The following is a 25,293-nucleotide window of genomic DNA, read 5'->3' on the forward strand; positions in this document are numbered from 1 at the left end:
GAAAAGATGTGGTGATTTCTTCATGAAAGGTCAAAAGTTATCATAGTGTGAATTTTGTTTGTGTAAAAGGGAAATTCTATTTATGGCGGCCAAAGAAAATCTTTTTACTTATTATGTGTCCTAGAATGTCTTTTGGGACTCCATGTCTGTTTATGTTCTAAAATCCCAAGTTTGGCCAAATAATGAAAATATTAGAAAACGTTCAAAATAGTAAAATTTTTAGGTCATCATTGCAAGTCCAAATCTTAAAGTTTTATAGCCAAAGTGCCCCACTATATGAGATTTACAACATGCTTACATCGAAATCAGTACCAAGCACACATGTGCACACACATTTACAAAGCTAGTCCATCATGGATAGTGTTCATATTAGCACAAGTAACAATCGACATATTATACCTTTGTAGTTTCCAGATTCAATTACAGAAAAGTACATAAGACATAAATGTACAAAAGTACATAAAATAGGTATGCACAGTTAAGTGTCTACTATTACTCTATTTATAATTATTGATTATAAAGTGAATACTCACATCACCACCACTAATGTCAAGAAAGACAGTACAGCCAAATACCCTTGAGAGTCTTCCATGTGTCTCTATTGATGACAATGCTTTCCGTGTCTCTAGTTGTACCACACCTGGTTTTCGCAATAATTTCTTTAGCACACAGACACATTCAGAATAAACCTAGTTTAGTTTGGCCTGTGATATGGTTTGACTGTGTCCCCTCCCAAATCTCATCTTGAGCTGTAGCTCCCATAATCCCCACGTATCATGGGAAAGACCTGGTGGGAGGTAACTGAATCATGGGGGGCAGGTCCTTCCCATGCTGTTCTCATGACAGTGAATAAGTCTCATGAGATCTGATGGTTTTATAAAGGTCAGTTCCCCTACACACACTCTCTTGCCTGCTGCCATGTAATAAGATGAGCCTTTGCTCCTCCTTCGCCTTTGGTCATAATTGTGAAGGCTCCCCAGCCATGTGGAACTTGGGGTCCATTACACCTCTTTTTCTTTATATATTACTCAGTCTCAGGTATGTCTTTATTAGCAGCATGGGAAGAGACTAATACAGCCTATTTTTAAAATTAATATAAATGGAATTATACTACAGTTTGAATCTTTCACTTACAATTATGATCATGAGGTCCTTCCATTTTCTTCATTTTCATGGCTTCGTAATATCCCATTGTATGAATGCACCACAGTGGATTTATACATTCTACCCTTAATGAACATTACCAGCCTGGGGATGTAAAGAACATTCTTGACATGTATTCTCTTATACACATGCATGAGTTTCTCTTGAGTACATACCTAGAAATAGAATTGTTGGTGTATAGTGTTTGCATGTCTTCAACTTAACTAAATGCTGAACTATTTTTCCAGAGTAGTTGTACCAATTTACAAAACCACATGACAGCACAAGAATTCCTGGAGCTCTAAATGCTTGCCAATTCATTAAAGTCTGCTAATGTCAGATTTTCACTTTTCGTCAGTCTGCTTGGTGTGTAATGGAATCTCACTTGATCTTAATTTGCATTTTCCTGATTAATAACGTTAATTATCATTTTATGTTTCTTTGCCATAATTCAAGTCCTTTGCCCATTTTTTCTCTCAGCAGTCTGTCTTTTCTAAAAAAAAATACTGCACATACATTTAAGTCTATTTTTTATATATTCTGAATACTAATCCTTTATCAAATATAATCTCTCTGTTCTTGGCATTTTTTTATTTTTTATTTTTCTTTTTTTTTGTTCTTGGCATTTTCTTTATGATGCTTTTTGATGAACCAAAGTTGTCAGAGTTTGATATACTTAAATTTGTCAAATATTTTTCCTTTACGGTTAGTGCTTTTGTGTCTTGTTTAGGAAATGCTTCCGAAACCCAAGGTCATGAAAATTATCTACTTGAAGTTTCGTACGTTTGCCTTTGACATTTATGTATTCAATCTACTTGGAATTGATTTTTGTGTATGGTGTGAGGCAGAAATCCAATTAACTTTCTTCCTATAAGAAAATTATCTTATCACTATTGATTAAGAAGCCATTATTTCCCCAGTACTATGAAATGCCAACTGTGTCATTTGTCATACTTTGACATGAGTGGGTCTGTTTCTGAACTCTCTATTCATTTGTCCCTATATCAGATTCACAATGTCTTAACAGCTGTAGCTTTATAATGACTCGATATCTGGAAGAATAAGTCCTCTCATCCTCTTGTTCTTATGCAAGTATCTTTGCTTTTCTTGGACTTTCGCATTTCCCTATAAATGTCGAGATTAGCTTTTAAGATCCACAAAAACAACAACAACACTGACAACAACAACAAAACTGTTGGGATCTCATTTGGATTTGCACTGAATTCATAAAACAATTTGGAGAGAATTGGTGTGTTTACCAACCATAAACAAGACCCAATACTAGATCTTCCAGGTGCCTAACTACTAAGCCAATGCCATGTTTTTTTTTGTTTCTTTTTTGTTTTTTTTTTTTTAGATTTTTTTTTAGCACTCCACTTCAAGGTACCAGTTCCTGGTAAATAAGTAAACCCTGAAATTCCAGTGGGTGGACATAATAGAAGTTTCTTTCATAATCATGCAAAGCAGTTAATAAAAAGGAGATGGTAACAGTTCTACTTCATGAACTCTTCAGGGGCCTAGGCTGACAGAAGCTTCACCACCTTCAATATGTTGCTTCAAAGGTTTCCCTTGGCATTAACATTCAGCAGGCAGACTGAATATAGAGAGAAAAGTTCACAGATTATGCAGGAGGTTTTTCTGAGCCAGGTCTGGAAGCAGCATATGTCACTTCTTCCTCATTCCACTGGCCAGAACTCAGTCACATGACCACTTCAAGGGAGAAGAGGAATGGTGTCCGGCTGGGGAAAGATAAATAGGTATCTAGCGGATTTTCAATCAGCACACATGTATTCTTTCCTTGACTTATTCCATGAGCTGGGACCCCCACTCCAATGCTGATTAGAAATTGCGATGGCATTCTCTGTAGTTTCTCAATGCTTCATTATTAAATACAATGCTTGCTATAGGCTTTTGCATGTACTCCTTATCAGAATAAGAAAGTCATCTTTTATATGTGTTTTTAAATCATTTATGAATACTGAATTGTATTCAATACTTTTTAAGCATCTATTTCAATAATCATACATGTTTTTAAAATACCTGCTAAGGTGGTTAATTACATGGGCTAATACTGAAGTGCTAAACTAAGCTTGTGTTCGTTGGAGGAAACTAAAATTGGTCATGATGTATTATTTTCTTATATACTATTAAATTCAGTTTGCTAATAGTTTGCGTAGGATTTCTGCAAATATAGTCATAAGTAAGATTGTCCTACAATTTTCTTTTCTTACATAGTTAAGTTTTGGTATCAAGACTATGCAAGGATCATAAGATGGACTGCATCTCTCTCTAATCTCTTGAAAACATTACGAAAAACTGCAATTATTTCTTCCTTAAATGTTGGGAGAACTCACTGATGAAGCCAGTGGTTTCTTTATTCAGTTTTATTAAACTATATTTTTAAAGAATGTATCTAAGTTTTCAAATTTATTGACACAAAGTTGCTTATCATATCTTCCTGGTTTCTGTAAAATCTCCCACATCTGCAGTGATAGCCCACTTTTTATTCCTAATGTTGTATATCTGTGTCTTCTCACTTTTTCCTTGAACAACTTCCCAGAGCTTTATCAATTTTGTAGCCATTGTGAAATATTGACTCTTGGCTTTTTTGATGTTCTGTTTGTTTGCTTCCCATTTCATTTCTTTCTGTCCTTCATTATTTCTTTATTTTATACTGTTTGGGTTGAATTTGTTGCTGATTTTCTAAGTTCTTGAGATGGACGCTTAGCTCAGCTTTTTTTCTCTTCTAATATATGAATTTAAGGCTCTATATGTCCCTCTGAGAACTGCTTTGCCTATGCCCTATCAATTTTAACATACAGTATTTTAATTATCATTTGATTCAAAGTATTTTACAATTTCCATCATGATTTATCTTCGATAACTAGGATATTCAGATTTGTTTTTTTCAGGCAAGCTCTTGCTCTGTTGCCCAGGCTGGTGTGCAGTGGCACAATCATGGCTCACTGCAGCCTCAACCTCCTGGGCACAAGCAACCCTCCCACCTCAAACTCCTGAGTAGCTGGGACGACAGGGATGTGCCACCATGCCCAGCTAGTTTTTTTGAAATTTCTTGTAGAGATGGGGACCTCACTATGTCACCCAGACTGGTCCTGAACTCCTGGATTCAACTGATCCTCCCTCCTTGGCCTCCCAAAACGCTGGTATTACAGACGTGAGCCATAACGCCTGGCCAGAAATTTTTAAATTTTCTAACATAAGACAATTTTCTGAATACTTGCATTATGTTAAGAGAAAAAAAAAGCTACATGATTTTAATCCCTTTGAAACATACTGAGCCTTTTATGGCCTGGAATATGTTCCATGTGTGATTGAGAAGAAGGCGCCCCCCCAGGTGTGGGGTACAGCACCTTATCACGTCCACTGGGTCAAGTGCTGGAATTGTGTCGGTCACTCCCTCTACATCCTTAATAAGGCTCTCAAAGCTCACATTTTCTGGGATTAACAAGTTTGCTCAGAATAAAGATATATCTAATCCTCTACTTACCTGTCTGGGTTCCTGTGTTGCCTTCCATTTTAACCTGGTTAATTCCTCATAGTTCTGTCAGCCCTTTGATGTGATGCTTTATATATATAGTTGTATTTTATTCAACATTTGGAGCTGCTTTCAGTGGGCAATTTGGTCTGAATAACTCAGCCTGCCATTCCTGGAACCTAGAAATCCTAGTTCCTGCCAGTGTTACCAGCTCTGATTTTTCTGTGACCTAATTCAGTACTCTTTTATGTGAAGTCTAGTAATTCTTCTGACTTCATTTCTTTTTATTGATTTCATACCATTTCAGCAATTTATTCAAATTCTAAATGACCTAACCATTACTATCTAAGATATGTGAAACTCTTCCTGGCTACAAGTTTTCAAAAGCCTGATTATTTGAACTTCTTCATCTTGCAAATCCTTAATAGGATTATAAAATTGTAATGGACATCACAAAGAGTTTAAAATCATCGGCTAATGTGCTGCTGTTTCCAGTGGGTCGTGTTTTCTGCTTTCTGATAGAATTGTGTAGCACTGTGGGGCCATGTGCTACCCAACAGAAAGAACATCAGGCTTCGATTTTAGCCATGAAGTCCAAATTCCACCTCTGTCAAGCAATGTAGTAAGTGGCTTGTGCCCAATCACTTCACTTCTCTGGGCCTTTTTGTTCCTCTACAAAATGGGTCTAAGGTTCATAGGTTGCTTTAAGGATCAAATGGGATCACGTACACATGAGCACTTAGCATCGTGCACAGCTCAGGAAAGACCTTCAGTAAGAGTCTGTCACTCAGTGTGCAGCCACCAAACCCTTGTAACACTAGAAAGGCAAAGGAAAAATGTTAAATAGAAGCTTTATAGTATTATATGACAGAAGGATTTAAAAGTGCAAATAACACTTTTGCAAACAGCAAAGATACTATGAACACGTATGATAATGTGATACAAGGGAAAGTGTGACTGAAAGAACAATTAATAAAAATATCAGTTAAATTCTTTTGTTTCATTTTTCTCTGTTTCTGAAATTCTTAAAAGAATGAAATCCCTTTCAGAATTCATAATGCTGGGTTTGGGTCGCTTTTGCATTTTATATGTGTGCAGCTGTTCCTCCACTCCGAGTCTGCACATCTGCTCATTAGCAATACAATATCATTCCCACTGTCTAATTATTTGCAGATGATAGATTCCTTCTATATGGCCTAAAAAAGGATAGTCCTTCAAAACTGGTGACTTATTTTAAAAAACTAACTTCAAGGGGTGAGCACAAGGAAGTTCAGATATTAATCTGGCAAGTTCAAATATACGAATGACAGTGTTTTATTGCCAAGTTGATGGGGAACAGAAGGAAAATAGGATTTGTCTCCCTTCAATGAATGTTTCCCAGTAGACAGCACAGGGGACCTGCTTCTCCACAGCGCACCTGGAAAGAGGCTCGGGAGCCAACCTCCTGAACATGGAGTGGACCTATCCCACCCGATTCCCTGGGACCACCTGGAAAAAACTCGCCTGGAGCAGGGCTTCGTGGTGACTGCACACGTCTGGCAGGGAAGCCCATGTAGCCCAAGGACACCAACTAGAGAAGAGTCCTTGGAGGCTCTCTAGTTCCAAGCGCAGGCTGAGGAGCCCCACAAAATCCCCAGCTCACGGTAAGGCCAGGATGTGTGGCCCTGGGGCCCCAGGAAACCCAACAGCATAGACGGTGCAGCCCACGGGGGCAAACCAGACCAAGCCTTCTGAGGACAACTGGGAGCTGTGCTGCAGGTGGAAAGGGGTGAAGAGGAGCTGATTGAGGATAAAGGGTGTGAACCAAGAATAGGAAGCCATCAGGGGTAATCAGAACATGAGCTGAGGAAAAATGATAGAGAACAAGCAGAGAAATACTGGGATTCACGAAAGAACAAGACAAACAAACAGCAGCTGGTGATGGAAACGGCCCTTCCACAGGCGGCATGAGCACGACAGCTATTAGAGCCAGCGCTTATTCCGCACCAGGCGCCACGCTCTGCACAGCAGGCTCCGCTCCCGTGTGCGCCCCCACACTGAGAAGGCACAAACTATTACAGATGCAGAAACAGAGGTTCACTCACTAGTTCAATGAGAAAACATTTAATACAAAGCCCACCTTCTAGAGGAGTCAGAGAATAAGCAACAAACAAGTAAACACGTGATTTTACCTCATGATGAGTTAGGAAGGAAGGAGAGAACGATGGTACAGAAGTTCATGGGGGTGAGGGCTGGGAGTGCTACTTTAATTAGGGTGGGCAGGGAAGACCTTTCTGAGGATGACATCTTCAGCTGAGACTCAAAGGAGAAGGAGCCAGTCACATAGTTCTTGCTCTCCTCGATCCTGGAGCAAGGGAGAGCAACATTTACTAAGCACCCCTTAGGGGCCAGTCTTAGCGGTAGATGTTTTATAATCCTAATTGCATTTAATCCTGACTATAACCCTATGAAGTAGGCATCACTGACTTTGCTTAGCAGAAGAGAAGCAATGAGGTTCCAAAGACTTGCAGTCTTGCCTGATGTTGGTGGCAGACCAAGAGCTATGGACAGGCTAAGCAGTAGGTACAGTGTGCGAGGCAAGAAAGAGCTCAAGTCTTCCAGGAATGGAACAGATGAAGGCCACAGTAACTGAAGCGCAGTGAGCATGGATGGGGCATAGTCTGGGGAGAACTGTGCTATGAGCCAAAGTTGGAAAGGCAAGTGCCAATCAGGTAATCCCAGGCCACACTGGCCACTGTAAAGAGTCTGGATCTCGTCCCAAAGAAACCGGGCAACCAGCAAAGTGCTTTAAGCCAGAGGGGGCCACAGCTGGTTTTGTGTTTTTAACAGGGCATTATGGAGCAGGGAATGAGAAAGGGTGAGACAGGCCAGTTAGTAGTCTACTGGAGGACCTACGTGGTCAAGTGGATAGAGAGAAATGAGGCCTGTCCGCACAGCGAGTGCCGGGCCGATCTGGTTCACAGCCATGACATCTCTGACCCCAGGGTCCACACTCTTAACAACAGGTTTGATTAAAGATGTTTTAATTAAGGGAACATTGTAATTAAGGCTTTCAGAAGGGTGACTGGGAGTTCATCACCAGCTTATAGTTGAAGGCTGTGTTAGTGAAGACATAGGTTCAGCTGCTGTAGAAAATGAGAATAAGAAGGCTTCCATGAACCAAAATAGCAGTACTTTAAACAAGAGTTCTTGCCTAAAGATCCAGCTTGGGATGGTGACTCTGGCTCCTCCGTCTTGCAGGTGTAGCAGGACAAGGGTCAGCCTCCATCCCTGGGCTCCATGATGGTCCGCCACTTCAGCACCACACTAACTTGTGGGAAGGGAGGAAGTGGAAGAGAATGCCCCTTCCTCTAAGGCCACAAACCCAGAAGCTGCATGCTGTCACTTCTACTAAGGCCCCCATAGTCAGAATTTAGACATGTGGCCGTACTTAGCTCTAAGGTGTCTGAGGGATTTTGTCTTTATGGGTGGCTGCACACCGGCTAAAATTCTTAAACTACACAGGTGGGGGAACCCTAATATTGGGGTCAACCAGCACTCTCAGACAGAGGCCTCTGCAACGGCCACTGCTCCCAAAGGAGTATACCGGAGCAGTTTCCAGACCACAGTCCTCTGGGAAGGCTTGGAGTTGCCACAAAAGGTCCACGCACCCAACTGTGCAGCAGGCAAGATCTAGAGCCTGGAGAATGCATTATGTGTACAATAGTTCCATTTTCCAGAAGTACATGACGTGGAAGTGGTGAATACAATAGGCATGCAATTTAAAGTATAATTAAATCCATAGTAGCATTTTAATATATTTGCTTTTTTAAATATACTAAAAGCACAATTGTTAACACTCGAGGATCCATAAAAATGTGCATCCCAGCTGGGCGCAGTGGCCACATCTGTCATCCCAGAACTTTGGAAGGCTGAGGCAGGTGGATTGCTTGAGCCCAGGAGTTCGAGACCAGCCTGAGCAACATGGTGAAATCCATCTCCACCAAAAATACAAAAAATAAGTTGGGCATGGTGGCGTGCACCTGTCATCCTAGCTACTCAGGAGGCTGAGGTGGGAGAATGTCTTGAGCTTGGGAGGCAGAAGTTGCAGTAAGCCAATTGTGCCACTGCACTCCAGCCTAGGTGACAGAGCAAGACCATGTCTCAAAAAAAAAAAAAAAAATGTGCATCCTTAGAAGAGGTCTTCCTAGTCAGGACACTCGGATTTCTCTAGTGTAGGGAAAAGAAAATAGACCTGAGCTTTAGACAGAGCCACATCCAAATACTGCCACTAACATTAAGCAAGATTGTAAGTCTTCTGGAACCTCATTGCTCCTCTTCTGCTAAGCAAAGACAATGATCCTTACTTCACAGGGTTACGGTCACATTTAAATGAAATTAGGATTATAAAACATCTATCGCTAAGACTGGCCCCTAAGAGGTGCTCCAGGACTGAGGACAGCAAGATGGGTTGCAACTGAGAAATCAGATTTAGTGGGTGAAGTCACACAAAACTGAAGACTCTCTGCCTGGTGTACCTGTGGCTTGGCTCGAGGCACTCAGTCTGTGCCCCATGTCCCACGCAGGACTAGGAGGTCTGAATTGTGTTATTCATGCACAGGTCATGCTAGTTAGGAGGATACAGACCAGCCATGAAATGCTGGGAACCTGATCCAGTTCTTTAGATTACTCTGTCAGAAGAAACCTTAAGGAGGCTTTTGAGCAAGGATCCACCAGCCTCATCACCACTGTCAGCACCAGCAAGGTCCCAGAAGACAACATAAACAATGCTGAACTCTTTCCAACCAATGCAGGAGACACAAGAATCTCGGTGGGTAGAAAACCCACACTTTAGTAGATGGAGGGTAAATACTTACCCAGACAAAGAATCAAGGGCAACACAGATGTAAGAATAAATGTAAAATTAAAATCTGATGGAATTGTATTGTTGTGTTGAAAAAGACGTAACAACAATACCTGGCACTGGCATGGCACCTATACCATTTTCATGTTATTTTCACACTATTTTATTTAATTCCTACATCAGACCATTAAGTCAGCAGTATAGACATGATTATCCCTTTCTCTGTAGATGAGAAAAATGGAGGTTCAGGTTGGGTAAGTGTCCTGGCCAAAATCATGTGGTTGGGAAGGGGCCAACCAGGGACCAGAACTCAAATCTCCTAAATGTCAGGCACCCACCACGTTGCCTGGAGACAGTGGGAGTCTGGGTACCCCATGGCCAGGAATGTACACCTGCCAGTCTATCCTCAGAAGCCTAAAGGAATTATCTTCATCCCATGAGTAAGAAAGAAGGCCAGAATAGAACCTATTGGCTTAAACAGTGGGATTCAAATGTTTCAGCAAAAGTAGAGGTTCTGTGGTAATTGGTAAATTAAAAGAAAAGACTATTCCACTTACTGACCACATGAGTAATGATGCTAGCATGTCTGTCATTCCTCCTTAGGCTAATCCGTGGAGCGGCATCCTCTTCAGACTCACTGTCTAGTGGCTGTGGAATAACAGGTCTCAGGCCTCACCTATACCTTAGAAAGCCTACACCTTCCAATTTCTCACTTACCAGCTTTGCTCCCTCCAAAATGGCAGAAGGCTAGGTACAGTGGTTCATGCCTCATCGCCTGTAATCCCAGCACTTGGGGAGGCCGAGGTGGGTGAATCATGACGTCAGGAGTTTGAGACCAGCCTGACCAACATGGTGAAACCCCATATCTACTAAAAATACAAAAATTAGCTGGGTGTGGTGGTGGATGCCTGTAATCCAAGCTACTCAGGAGGCTGAGGCAGGAGAATCACTTGAACCTGGGAAGCAGAGGTTGCAGTGAGCCAAGATCGCACCACGGTACTCCAGCCTAGGCGACAGAGCAAGACTCCATCCAAAAAAAAAAAAAAGGAAGAAAACATATGGGGACTTCATCTAGATGTCCATTAGGGCAGATACTACGAGAGCTGCTTCAGCATCTTGAAGCAGGAAAGAACACGCTGAATGTTCTCTGTTTAGCCTATGCCATGAAGATCTGATTTAACTGAAAGGGGACTCTAAGCTTACATTCTTGCTGTTTCTACTACAGTAAGACCATTGACATTAGCAAGAATCTCCATATTTGCAACTATCATTGTAGATACTGCTTCTCCTATAAAATGCAGTGAATTATAACTAAAAAAATTTAAGGCCCCTTCAAGTCCTTAATGACTTTACAAAAAGGTACTAAAATCTTTCAACGTGCTAATTAAAGTACATTTCTCTTGAGTCACATTTCTGTGGAAATCATGTTTCCTGGGCACATCTTCACATCAAATGTCAATGCCTTTTCAACTTCTACACAAGTTTTGTCTTTTTGTTGATAAGCACTTCTGGCACAGGCAAGAGCATTGCTCGAGTAGCTTTAGTAACCACTTTTGTTTCTGAAAAGAACCTGGAGTGGACTACTGCCTCACAGATCAGAGTCACCACCAAATCCAACCTGCTGCTCTCTTTGAAAACGTCCATTTTCTGAGTAAGAACAGTCAGTCTTACATATCTTCACCACCCTCATCTTCTCTAGTGGCGGCTTTCTTTTCAAGACCAACTTTTACTGTGAAACGTGACAGGCTGCCATGTGACCTCAAGTGGAGATTTAAGCAGCTGTGGTCAGATTTGGTGAGTGAATGATAGCCAAGTTCATTTGTAGCCTGGCTCTCCCCTGCCTCTGGTCCGTCCTTCGAGGAGCAGGCTTCAAATTCTGACCTTGGAAAAATGACACTTGACATGTATCATTGTTTTTGGACCTTCAGGGTTCCCCAGGAATATCAACTCCATTGATACCAGAGTTATTCTGAACTTAAGGGTTGGTTATTGTTTGTTTTTTGCCTTTAATGTTCAAGTGCTAACACATACTTGTTTTAATGATTTCATGTTAACATTTAGCCTGTGGTCTTACGCACATTTATCTGTATGCTCACTTGATCTCCGCATATTGGAATTAATTATTTTCTTCCTGTAGGAATATATTTTCCACGTGCACTAACCAAGAGGCTGGATACTCCTGCATATCCCAGATGCCTTAGTGATTTAGTACACCTGGTGGCTAGGCGCAGTGGCTCACGCCTGTAATCCCAGCACTTTGGGAGGCCAAGGAGGGTGGATCACTTGAGGTCAAAAGTTCAAGACCAGACTGGCCAACATGGTGAAACCCCAACTCTATTACAAACATGAAAAATTAGCCAGGTATGGTGGCATGCACCTGTAATCCCAGCTACTCAGGAGGCTGAGGCAGGGGAATTGATTGCACCTGGGAGGTGGAGGGTGCAGTGAGACGCAATCATGCCACTGCACTCCAGCTTGAGCAACAGAGTAAGACTCAGTCTCAAAAAAAATAATAAAATAAAAAACAAAAATAAAAAATAAAAGGGCACCTGGCAAATATAATGGGCATAAGATTGTTTGGATTGAATGGGTGGATTAGTAAGGATTTTTGTTACTGTTAAATGTAATAGAAACTAAAAAACTAGGTTAAGAAAAACAAAGCCAGCAGAGAAGAGGTTCCTGATGGAGGATCTCTCGCCCTACCCTTAACTAACCATCATCCCCTGCCCTTCCTTACCTCTTCCTCATCTCTGGGGAGGCCAATGACCTATGGAAGGAGATGGTCCATAAGAGAGGCAGAAGGGTGGGGACCATAGATTCGAGGGGTCCTGGGGCAGTCAGGGTTGCCCTGGTGTTGATGAGTGGTTCTCTGAATTCACTTGGGGAGACTGGATCATGCTACAACCTTAGGCACACCCTTGCCTTGTTTTGGTCTCCATATTACCACCTATGATGTGAAGATCTGGAAAATCTTTTTTAACCCCAGAGACACCACTATTACAAACACAGAGCCCATGGAAGGCCAAATGATGAACAGAGAGGTGAGTTCTCCCAGCCCAAACCCTCATCATAGTAGTATTCCCCCCGAGGTTCAGGGGCCGGTATTAGCAACCCAATTAATCAATGAAGGTGTGATCAAATGAAAGCATTTAAGAGCAGTATGGAGAGAGAAGTTGACGACAGACTTGGCCTTCTTTACAATTCTGCCAGGCCTAAGCCTAAGGAGATTCTATCAGGACGTGGCATTGCAGTTGGCCACATTAAAGGACACAGACCCGACCTGTCACCTACATGACTTCAGGCCTTGCCTGGGCCTCTGATACATGTCTTCATTGATAATTTTGGAGCTCTTATCATCTTCCTCTGGCCCTTGACTTTGACAGTCAAATGGCTGAACGTCTGCTCCATCTGGATTGATGACTTACCAGAACGAGCGACTGGCTGTCACCACCCTGATTTATGATCCTCACTGCAGAGCTTCCTGCAGAACCAAAGCAATCTAGGCCCGCAGACCTGCCTTCCCACATGAAGTGATGTCCCATATCCCAAGCTAGGGTGACATGTGAACCTTCTGATTAGAGTGTTCTTGTCCTACCGGTTCTTTCCCTACGCTGCCCCATACCTCATCCCTCTTCCACCAGGTACCCATTCCCCCATGTCAAACCAGACTTTGTTGTCATGGAAATCGTGCCCCCGGCCTCCTTCCTAGGCCCAGACCTCTAGGCCCCCACCTGCCCTGATAGATCTGCGTGGATCCTGAACCTGCCTCACCCTGCTCGAGTTTGTCACTTTGCTGCTCTTGCCTCATCTCTGACCTTTGCCCTCTCGCAAAAAGCCCTGGAATGGGATGGTTCTTAGAACCAGCACTCAGGACCCACCAACCTGTGCTGCTACAGGCATATGAAGATTCCACCATGAAGCACAATCTACATTTGGAGAAAAACTTCACTCATCAAGAAATAACACTGCATACCCACTACACAAAAATCTGACACCAAAGGGAGAACACTTTCGTGAAATAGACTGACTGCCAAATGAAGAGGGTTTGTGAAAAACCACATCTATTGCATAGGACTTTTCAGTTCATAAGCTGCATAATATCAGATCATCACACTGGCAAAGCAGGGCCTGTAAGGCTGCTGGGATGCGATCTTGAAATTGCTTCATTATTGAATATTACAATGATATTTGCCAACATGGAATATTTCACTTGTGTATGCATTCAAATAAAATTTCCAACCACCATTGTTTATAGCCCAAATATATTAATATCTCCACATAACAAATTCCAAAGAGAACAAATGAAATATTTAAATGAGCAAGCTTTGTGGACCTAGTGAATCCTGCATTTTACTTTTATGTTCTTCTTTATCACCACATAGATTTTTAAAAAAAAAATCCAACCTGATAACGTCAAAAGACGAGAAAGGCTAAACTCAGAGAAATAAAGAAACCATAAATCAGGAAAACTTTGGAGCTGCTGGAAAGACACTTTAATTTTGTAGACAAAAGACTGCATTAAGGAGGAATAATGCAATAATCAAAGGTGAACGGATCGCTATTGTCTGGCGTCTTCCTCTGTGGGAATTTTCCCACCCCTGACAGCTGTAAGGGGGGCAGGGGTGCCAAATGTGGCTGTGCCTTTATTCTCTCACCCTTTTTCTCCCCAGCCCCTCCTCTCCTCCGTCAATAAATGTCTGCAATCATATTCTTGAGCTCCTGTGTGATTTCAAGGTTCATCTCTTCCATGCAGCTCAAACACTAATTATCCCAGCTGTAATTAGTAAGATAATTAAATACTGGCTCACTCATCACTCTACCTTGGGTCGGGTCGTGATTCTCCCAGAAGACCTTGAGCAGTTCCTCAAAACTGATGTGTTCTGGCTGGTACACCACTCGGACGACTTCTGCATGGCCAGTTTTTTCTTGGAAGAAACAAAACGTACAACCGAAATTTACTGACAACATCAATTTATTGCAAGTTTTTTGTTCACAAAAAAACAACAGACAAAAGCTGAAACTCTACCCTGTGAAGGAAGAATGGAAGGAGGATTAGACTTTAGCTAACAGTCTCTCTCAAGGCTCTGTTACTGGTTCTTTTTCCATAAAAGCATACAGTTCTCTTCTACTGAGCTTGCTGCGATGACTTCTACATTGTGCTCTAATAAACTGTTTTAAGTTCATGAAAAAACAAACGTGGGTTTTCAGGTTTCTAAGCTCACTCAGGAAACCTTATGGATCCACCCTGACATAGCGCTCAAGAACTGAAACTCTGCAAAGGGAAAGAGCCAATTTATTTTTATCATCACTCCATGCTATATGTAGTGAGCTCAGCTGCACCACAGTGAGATGGTGCCAGGGAGAGAAACCTGTAAAAAACAGGCTGATCACCCGTTCACATGAGATCAGTGAGTTAAGGAGGGACATACTTGCTGTGCTGTTAACACTGGGACAAGGGTCAGATTTAAATACCCAGCAGGGTGGTAAGTGTTTTCTCAGCCTAATTCGTCTCTGTGGTAAACAATGATGGTGACATATGTCTATTTGCAGGATCCTCTGTAAGTAGGCCTGTTCTCAGTGGTGGTCCTGGAGGTTTGGTGGATCAGGGGTGGGTATTTGCAGTACTGCTTGTGCCTGTGAAATTCACGTCCTTCTTTATTTTATAGTCTTAGAGCATGGCAAATAAGAGATCCCTCCATACTAAGATCACTAGGCTATATAAATTTTTTATCTATCTGTTTTCAGTCACCTTATGTGTAGTAAAGAATTTGGCAAGCTGGGCACGGTAGTTCACTGTAATCCTAGAACTTTGGGAGGCCGAGGAGGCTGCATCACCTGAGGTCAGGAGTTCGAGACTAGCCTGGCCAGTCTGGTGAAACCCCATCTCTACTAAACAAAAAATTAGCTGGGTGTGGTGGTGGATACCTGTAATCCCAGCTACTCGGGAGGCTGAGGCACAAGAATTGCTTGAACCCGGGAGGGGGAGGTTGCAGTGAGCCAGAATCGCGGCACTGCACTCCAGCCTGGGCAACAAGAGCAAAACTCTGCCTCAAAAAAAAAAAAAAAGAAAAGAAAAGAAAAGAAAAGAAAAGAACTTGGCCTTACCCAAAGAGAGGTCTGGACTTTTGTCCTCAGCTTCTGGAAGATAATGTGTGTCACATCCAGTGCTGGGCACACTAGGTCTCAGGATGGAACCAGCTACATCCAATTGTCCTAGGGTGAGAGTTGGCCATGCTACAAAGACCAACCATGCGAATTTGCACAGGGGCTTTGGATCATACAGTATCAGAACACCTGGAGACTGAGTTCAATCACGTGGGCAACCAATCAATCAATCACTCGTATGCAATGGAGCAACAAGAAAAACTCTGGACAATGAAGCTCAGGCAAGCTTCTCTGGTTGGCAGTATTCTCCATATTGTTACACATAGACACCAAAAGGTCAGCACATCCTGACTCCAGGAGAGAAGAGAACAGAAGCATTTGGAGCCCTCCCAGCCTCCACCTGATGCCTTTCTTTAGCTAATTGTGAGCTGCATCCTTTCCGTGTAAGACACTGTAACCATGAGTATAACAGCATTCAGTGAGTTCTGCAAGTCCTTCTAGCAAATTATCAAACATGTGGGTGGTTTTGGGAATCCCCTGAACTGGCACCTTAATCTGCAAAAGTATCTTCCAATATATTGGTCATCTCACTTTAATTCTCACAACTGTCCAATGGTGCAGGTAGGAAAAGTAGAAATCCTCATTTTACAAAATGAAAAACAATGACACAAATAAGTTAGATTTGCCCAAGGTCACACAGCTAGTGAATTTCTGAGCCATAACCTGAAAAACAAAAACATACCTTCTGACTTCTGGTCCAGGGCTCTAACCAATACATCAAAAGAAAGAGCGCAAGGTGAACATTTGGAACGTGAATCCAGAAAAGAAAAGAAATCTACTCATTATCTTTAATTTGATCTTTTTGTTAATATTTAAATTTCCTCTGATGGTGGAAAAAGTATTTGCAGATAACATTGAAGCTTAGAAAATGTGAGGAAGTATAAAACAGAAAATACAGGCCAGGCGCAGTAGCTCAAGCCTGTAATCCCAGCACTTTGGGAGGCCAAGGCAGGTGGATCACTTGAGGTCAGGAGTTCAAGACCAGCCTGGCCAACATGGTGTAACCCCATCTCCACTAAAAAGACAAAAATTAGCCAGGCGTGGTGGTGGGTGTCTGTAATCCCAGCTACTCGGGAGGCTGAGGCAGGAGAATCGCTTGAACCTGAGAGGTGGAGGTTGCAGTAAGCCAAGATCGCACCACTGCACTCCAGCCTTGGCAACAGGGTGAGACTCCATCTCAAAAAAAAAAAAAAAAAAGAAAAAGGAAAATACAAATCACCTATACTCCTGCCACAAAAGCACTATCAATAAATTTTATGAATCTCTTCCTGGGTGCCTACCAGATGTGTGCACACACACGTGCACAAACACACACACACACACACACACACACAAATTTCTTCCACTGCATTCATTACAGCATGCTTTTCTCTCTTACCACTATATTGGGAATACTTCCCCATGTCACTAAAACTTTTAGAAAACACCATTTATAATGAATACATAACTCCCCATCAGATGGTTGTCCAACTACTTATTCAATCATTCCTTGTCATTGGGCAATTAGACTGAAATATATTTTTATCCATAAATGTAAATATTTTTCCATGCTTCTGAAGCTGCCTCAAGCCTTAGTTATATAAATGGAATTTCTAAATCAATGTTTCTAAACATTTTTAAATTTCTTGACGCCTAGTTCCAAACTGCTTTTCAGTAAAGTTGACCCAGTTTTCTCTTTCCATTGGCAGGATTTTTGAGGGCCAGTCTCAGTCACCATTACAACATTTTTAATCCTTAGCAATTCATAGCTGGAAGATAGGATTCTATTGTTTTATTTAGGATGAGTTTATATTATTAGTGAAGTAAAACATAAATTTCATGGTTATTAGCAATTTTAATTTCTTCTTTGCTCTAATCGGCATGTCCTTTTATACTGGGTTATTATTATATTAATATTTTATTATTAATTGGCTAGTCCATATAATTTTAATTCAAATACTATAGTCATTCAAGTTAGCATCTAAACAGATTTTATGCTAAAAGATATGAAAAGAATGACAGTGGAGAGTTTGGGAAAAAGATACAGTAGGTATAATAATGTGATTGCAAAACCACTTTTGCTCTAGTTGAACGTATTATTTTGTAATTTGAAATGTTTAAGTAAGTGATTCAACTATATAAGCATTAAAAATCTCTGAATATTAAAAATGGTAATATGTTATCAACATGACAGATATATTTGGCATGAAAAACATTGAAACCACACTAAAATATAAGCAAAAGATGTAAACAGGCTATTTCCTCTCAATTTACATGTATTTCTTCCTATGTGAAGAAATACATGTAAATTGAGACATGCAAAATGCCAACATTTTTAGTGATCAAAATGAAAGCAAATAAATGCATATTCAAACACTAACATATTATCTCTTATCACATTTAATAAAATTGCTTAGAAGCATTTTAGTGCTGTTGAGGATACAATGAAATGGTGCCCTTACTTGGCTAGTGACAGGGTAAAATCACTAAATCTGTTCTGAAACCCCACGAGTGTATGTAGCAAGAGCCACAAAGATGCTCATTTACCTTGATTAAGTGATCCAGGAAATCCATCTCAAAGGTATAACTTCAACTAATAGAAAAGATATATACATGCACAAAAAATTCACTCTGTCATTATTACAATGGTAGAATACTATAAGAAATACAAAAGCCAAACAAAGGGAAACAAATATGGTATACTCATAAGATGAAGTTTCATAGAACCATTAAAATACCACATATTTTACTGTCCTACACATGGTGAAAGCTGTTACTTTATGATTTAGTGAACAACAATGATATGGTAGCCACTTATCTACTGGATGCCATTTAATGCTCATAATTTTTTTTCTATTTTGATAAAAGGAACATAACATAAAATTTACCATCAGATTAAGTACATTCACAATGTTTTGCAATCATCACTAATCACCCAGCTCCAGAACTCTTTTCATCTCACAAAACTGATATTCTGTACCCATTAAATACCAACTCCCCTTTCCCGCTCCCACTGACCCTGGCAACCCCCTTTCCACTTTCTTGTCTCTATGGATTTGACTTCTCTAGGGACTTCCTATAAGTGGAATCCACTATTTGTCTTTTTGTGACTGTCTTATTTAACTTGGCATAATGTCCTCAAGGTTCATCCATGTTGTTGCATGTGTCTGAATTTTCTTCCTTTTTAGGGCTGAATAATATTCCATTGGGTGTATTTTGTTCGTTTATCCATTCATCCATCAACGAACATGTGGGTTCCCTCTACCTTTTTACCACTGCAAACAATGCTGCTGTGAACACAGACATACAAACATTGCTCACAACGATTTTGCAAGAGACATATGGTCCCCATTAAACAGATGAGGAAATCAAGGTCTCCCTATGAGTTTTTTCACACAACAGTGAGGAGGTAAGAGGATTCAGTCATAAGCGAACCAGGTTTCAACCGGAGATGAAGCTCAACCTCCTACTATGACCTGAGCTTCTGAATGGAGAAACCTGAAGCCATGAAGTGACAACAAATGTCACACAGGCTGTAGCCCAGATAAGAAATCACAGCTGTGTGGTAACTGACACGAGGCTGTCAAGAATATTTTATGGGATTAGGCTCTTCTTTCATGACAGCAATATGGGGTCAGGAAAGATTTCCACTCACCAGCAAACACTTTCAGACATAATCTGCCACTGACATTATTTGTGGAGAGGTTTAAAGAAGCTTGGTTGTTTAAAAGAAACTACCACCATTCAAATTCAAGATTCATTTGCCTTGACAAACAGCACAGTGATGCCCTTGCCAAACTCACCTTTAAGTTTCTTTACTTTATTTCTCCAAAGTAAAAGAACCTGTGTAAAAATACACAGTGCAAATGATCAAAAGGATTAAGGGACTCAGAACCACTTACAGAAATGCCCACACTTTACAGGAACCAGCCAACGTGCTAGGCTAATTTCATTCCAGAGACCAATCTGCAAATACTTTCTTGTGCTTCCAGAGATAAAAGGCCAGATCTTAAAAATACTTCAAGCCGTGTCTTCACATAACATCGCGCACATAGCATGATAGATGTGACGTGCAAACATGCTTGTTAACAATTCACAGCAGCATTACGGGGGCTTTAACATTGCTGTTCAAAAATATCTTGAAAGAAAAAATGAAAAGGATGATGTCCTCTCTAAGCATCTCCCTCCACTGCCTTACCCCACAGCCCCAGAGGAAGATGAACAAATGCAGAGGGGTTGATTAAAGGCAGCCATTCCTTGGATTAGACGAAGCATCCGATCCAAGAAGAGACATACGAGCATGACCTGGGGCCAGGAAAATCAGGCATTCTGGGGTCATCTAGCTACATGGAAGCTAAGTCATCCGTGGAACCAGGAGCCGTTAAAGAGAACCCCGAGATAAGTCAACCAATGTTTACAGTCCTCCCGCACAGCTTCCTATCCATGGAGAAAATGTCACCTTTGATTCTTCCAGGGTAGGATAATTGGATTTTGCTACTGTTGGGCTGCTGGGACAAGAACAAGAGAGCAGGGAACTGGCCCACGCAGTAGATAAGAACAGAAGAGAGAGCCGGTGAGTTGTGGTGAGATGCCAGCAGGTAGTGGTGAGGAGTCAGATTGTCAGGGTTGGCCTCCTGGCTCTGCTGCTGGGCAGGTGCATGACCTTGGTGGGGTCTGGGAGAGGAGGCAAAGCAGGTCCACACCACAGCTCCCTGGCAAATGAGCCATGCTTTTCCTCGGGACCCACAGCCATGCTGGGGGGCCTTTATCTACCCAACCACTTTATGCACAGTTTCTTCACCTGCAAACTGGGTGATTAGTGCCTGGCACATGGGACGTAAGTCTCTACATCTTATATTATTCTCAGTTGTATTATCATAATTATTCTCTAATCAGCCGTGATGACATGGGGAAAATTGGAATAGAAGTCACAAGAAGTAGCTTAAACCATCATTCCAACACAGAGTTTAATATGTTTTTGACTGTGATCCCGGGTGTCCTACTTTTTTAGATGGCAATAAAATATCTCTGTGACAAAACAAAGATTAAATGAGGTCACCTGTGGGAAAGTATATGGGAAACGTAAGGCTCTCCATACACAAACACGAGGTTTCTATTGTTATTGCTATTAACCTTTTGTGTTTCCGTACAAGGATGCCGCCCCCATTAGGACTCAACTCTAGGAGAAAACACAAGATTTAAGGACGCCTCCTTCTTATCAAACTGAATTTTATCTCTGTAAGTGCCTCACTCCAATTTATTCATTCATTCATTCTTCATTCATTCTAGAAGTCTCAGTTGTGTATACTACTGGTCTGGGCACTGAGCTTCCTCTGTTGGAGACTGCAGCTCAGCCTTCATCCACACCCTAGAAAGGCCCAGATTCTCACTCTTTTGATGAAGTGGCAAAAGGGAAAAATCGCATTTCTCAAAGCAATTACCCAGTTTAGAATCAGAATTTTTCTAATTCTTTTTCTTTTCTAGTTTCTTATTAAGCCAGGTTTAATGAGCAAGTGTTTAATCCAGGCAGAAAGACACCTCCGAAAGAGGGGCTACAGGAGCAAGAGCTGAGGCTGGAATCTTGCCTCCCTGGAGAGGCTGTTTCCCATGGCACCCTGTCAATGATTTCCTCTGACAAGAACCTTTGTCCACCAGAGTCCATGAGACCTGGGAGAGAGCAGAGGCACCGGGGCTGAGCTGGAGGAGAGGCTCCCACTGCTGCCTGGGCTGCAAATCCAGAGTACAAGTCCACCTCTCCAGGGGGTGCCAAGTGACCACAGGCTGGGACAGGCTGCCAGCATCATGGAACATGATGGCAACTCAGACTGGAGTTGAGAATGACACCCCAAGTTCTCCATAGAAATGGTGGTGCTTCGCCAGCAAGGAAGCAGGTCTTATGTACAGGAGATTTGGGAGGGAGGCCGAGCAGAGCCGTTAGAACCAAGAGCAGCTCGGCCTGCGTGGGGTCCCAGGTGGGGCTCATCTAGACGGACCAAGGGGGCCTCCAAGGGTGACTGGGCCAGCAGCCCAGGCCCACGTGGTCTGTGTAGATCCCCAGGTCCCTGTGTGAGAAGGAAGGAGTAAGAATGAGAGCAGAGCAGAGCAGAGCCTGTGCCTTCCAGAGAGGCTTCGTGGGGACAAGAAATGGGAAATGAGAGAGGCAGCTCAGTGTGACGGTCCCCCAGCAGGTTCCTTAAAGGTGTGTGTCCACTGCTTGAGCCTTGAAGTCAGGTGGAGCTGAGGTCATGGTGCCCAGCTGAGGAGCAGGCGTCCCTGAGAACCCAATGCCCCGGAACTTATCTGAGGACGTAGCAAGACAAACACAGTAGGCAAAGAGCCAGGAAATTAGCTTAAAGGCAGTTTAGATGGGAGCAGCACGGATCTCTAGAGCTGTCCTGCCGCCCAGGAGTGCCTGCTATGTAAGTCCTAATAAACTCATCTATCGCCAAGCTGGACTTGTCCAAGTCATTCTTTGGTCTCTCAGCAACCTCCCAGTTTCAGGGAAGGTCTTTCTATTCAATCCAGGTTTTTCTCATACCAGAGACACAGAAATGAGGCCCACAGGCAAGATCTGTGCACAAAGCCCCCGCCCCCACTCCTCCCAAGCCGGCCCTGGTCCCAGTGCTCAGGGTTCCTGGACTCTGTGCTGCTGTGGGGAGGGTTAGGGGAGGACAAACAACTGGTTCCTCAGAAAACAGCCCAGCTGAGTGGGTGCCCCTCCGATGTGAACTGGGCTCCGCTGTAACCCGCAGTGCAATGACAGCCCTGTGCAAGGAGGTCGGTCACACTGTTCCCCCACGTCCCTACCAGCCATAGACTGCCACATTGCAGTCAGCAGGATACCTATCTAGACAGATGGCTGGGCACCACCCAGACCAAAGGAGCATGGAGAGGAGAGCTCAAGAACTCGGCTTGGGAGCCAGAGTGCCTGAGTTGCCACCCTGGTCACTTAGCAGCTGTGTGACTTTGGCAAAGCTTCTTCCTCTATGGGCTTTAACTTCCTTAACTGCAAAATGGGGACACTGATAGCACCCACCTCAGGGGACTGTCATGATGATTAGCTCAAAACTCCACGGGAGGCATTTGAACAGTCTGGCCCAGCACAGGCAGAATAACTCAGCTGGTATCACCTTTCTTCATGGCAGCGTTGCTAGTATCATTTGACTGCTACTACGACTTGGTTCCCAATGTCCTTGGTCAGGGAATCTATGCCTAAAAGTTTCCCAAAATGATTTTTTTAAAAAATTATTTATTTATTAATTTTTTAAAAAAATCATTTTGGGAAACTTTTAGGCATAGATTCCCTGACCAAGGACATTGGGAACAGGCAACCTACAACATGGGAGAAAATTTTCGCAACCTACTCATCTGACAAAGGGCTAATATCCAGAATCTACAATGAACTCAAACAAATTTACAAGAAAAAAACAAACAACCCCATCAAAAAGTGGGCGAAGGATATGAACAGACACTTCTCAAAAGAAGACATTTATGCAGCCAAAAAACACATGAAAAAATGCTCATCATCACTGGCCATCAGAGAAATGCAAATCAAAACCACTATGAGATATCATCTCACACCAGTTAGAATGGCAATCATTAAAAAGTCAGGAAACAACAGGTGCCGGAGAGGATGTGGAGAAATAGGAACACTTTTACACTGTTGGTGGGACTGTAAACTAGTTCAACCATTGTGGAAGTCAGTGTGGCGATTCCTCAGGGATCTAGAACTAGAAATACCATTTGACCCAGCCATCCCATTACTGGGCATATACCCAAAGGACTATAAATCATGCTGCTATAAAGACACATGCACACCTATGTTTATTGTGGCATTATTCACAATAGCAAAGACTTGGAACCAACCCAAATGTCCAACAATGATAGACTGGATTAAGAAAATGTGGCACATATACACCATGGAATACTATGCAGCCATAAAAAATGATGAGTTCATGTCCTTTGTAGGGACATGGATGAAATTAGAAACCATCATTCTCAGTAAACTATCGCAAGGACAAAAAACCAAACACCGCATATTCTCACTCATAGGTGGGAATTGAACAATGAGATCACATGGACACAGGAAGGGGAATATCACACTCTGGGGACTGTTGTGGGGTGGGGGGAGGGGGGAGGGATAGCATTGGGAGATATACCTAATGCTAGATGACGAGTTAGTGGGTGCAGCGCACCAGCATGGCACATGTATACATATGTAACTAACCTGCACAATGTGCACATGTACCCTAAAACTTAAAGTATAATAAAAAAAATAAAATAAAATAAAGTAACTATCAATTTAAAAAAAAAAATTATTTATTTATTTATTTAGAGATAGAGGAGTCTCACTCTCTTGCCCAGGCTGGAGTGCAGTGGTGCAATCTCGGTTCACCGGAAACTCCACCTCCCAGGTTCAAGCAATTCTGCGTCAGCCTCCTAAGTTGCTGAGATTATAGGTGCATGCCACCATGCCTGGGTGATTTTTGTATTTTTAGTAGAGATGGGGTTTCGCCATGTTGGCCAGGCTGGTCTCAAACTCCTAACCTCAGGTGATCCTCCCACCTCGGCCTCTCGAAGTGTTGAGATTACAGGCATGAGCCACCATGCCTGGCCCAACATGATTCTTAGTGGTAAGGAAGGGTTGTGAACCACTGGTCTAGAGCGCCACAGATCCTTGAGTAGCCAGCTCTCAGCCTGTGCTCTCCTGTGTCCCAGCACCTGCTGTCCCAGTCATCAGGAGACTCACAGGAGCCCAAGAGGGCAAGGAGGAAGAGAAGGGGAAGGAAAGGGAGGGAGGAGAGGGAAGGGGAGGAAGCAGGAGGGGAGGAAGGAAACAGAAAAGGAACCCTTTACGGAGACCTGCAGTACAGCTGAGGAAGAGGTCGGGGAACCAGAGACACGTCAGACCTTTCTTCGCTGTCCAGGAGATGATTCCCTAGTAACAGTCAGCACAGTGCTATCCGCTAGCATACAGCACTCATTAAACATCACGCATTGTTCTAAGCTCTTGACGTGTATGGACGAAGTTAACCCTCGTAAAAACCCTGAACACGTAATAGTATTATTCCCATTTTTGGAGGAGGAAACTGAGACACAGAGAAGTAGAAAAGCTCGTCCAAAATCATTCAAATATCAAGTGGGGGAGGCTGGACTGAGGCCCAGGCTAAGATGCTCAGAGATGCAGATGCCTGGAGGAGAGCATTGGTGGGCGCTAAGCAGTCACGCCTGAGCAGTCACACGCACACCGGGACGTCAGACGCACACGGAAGAAGCAGTCACGGTGGATGACTTGTGGGGCGGGGAGCGCATCCAAAGCAAGAGCAGGAATCCAAATGGAAGCAGTAGCTCATCTTTGTTGTTGCAAAGCCACAAAGTGGCTCAAGAGCTTACCCACGCACCTGGCCACCATGGGAGCTGCTTAGCTGGACCATGATAGGGATGGCGCACCCCTGATGCAATCCTATAGGGACAGGAACCTCAGACTCTGCCTTCAGACAGTGTCCTGTGCCCTGCAAAGCCTCTAGATCCATAGACTCACGTCAGCAATGCAGCCACCCTTGGCCATTGGGGTAAATGCTCCTATGTCCATTTTACCGAGAGGAAAGCCAAGGCTCAGAGCTCACGAGGGACGGAGACAACCCCAAGCCTAGCCAGAGGCCAACAA

At 42.7% G+C, this 25,293-nt stretch overlaps 1 protein-coding gene across 9 annotated transcripts in view; it reads right to left on the reverse strand.

The window, feature by feature from the left end:
* Nucleotides 1-25,293, reverse strand: part of MSRA (methionine sulfoxide reductase A) — a 392,814-nt gene that overhangs the window by 126,991 nt on the left and 240,530 nt on the right. For all 9 annotated transcript variants that reach the window (XM_063709052.1, XM_063709053.1, XM_063709054.1 and 6 more), the window contains one exon: nucleotides 14,303-14,407. In XM_063709052.1, the coding sequence (XP_063565122.1) occupies nucleotides 14,303-14,407 (105 nt within the window). The remainder of the gene's footprint in view (nucleotides 1-14,302; nucleotides 14,408-25,293) is intronic.

The sequence above is a fragment of the Gorilla gorilla genome, chromosome 7 (assembly GCF_029281585.2).
Source record: "Gorilla gorilla gorilla isolate KB3781 chromosome 7, NHGRI_mGorGor1-v2.1_pri, whole genome shotgun sequence".
NCBI classification, from domain to species: Eukaryota; Metazoa; Chordata; class Mammalia; order Primates; family Hominidae; genus Gorilla; species Gorilla gorilla.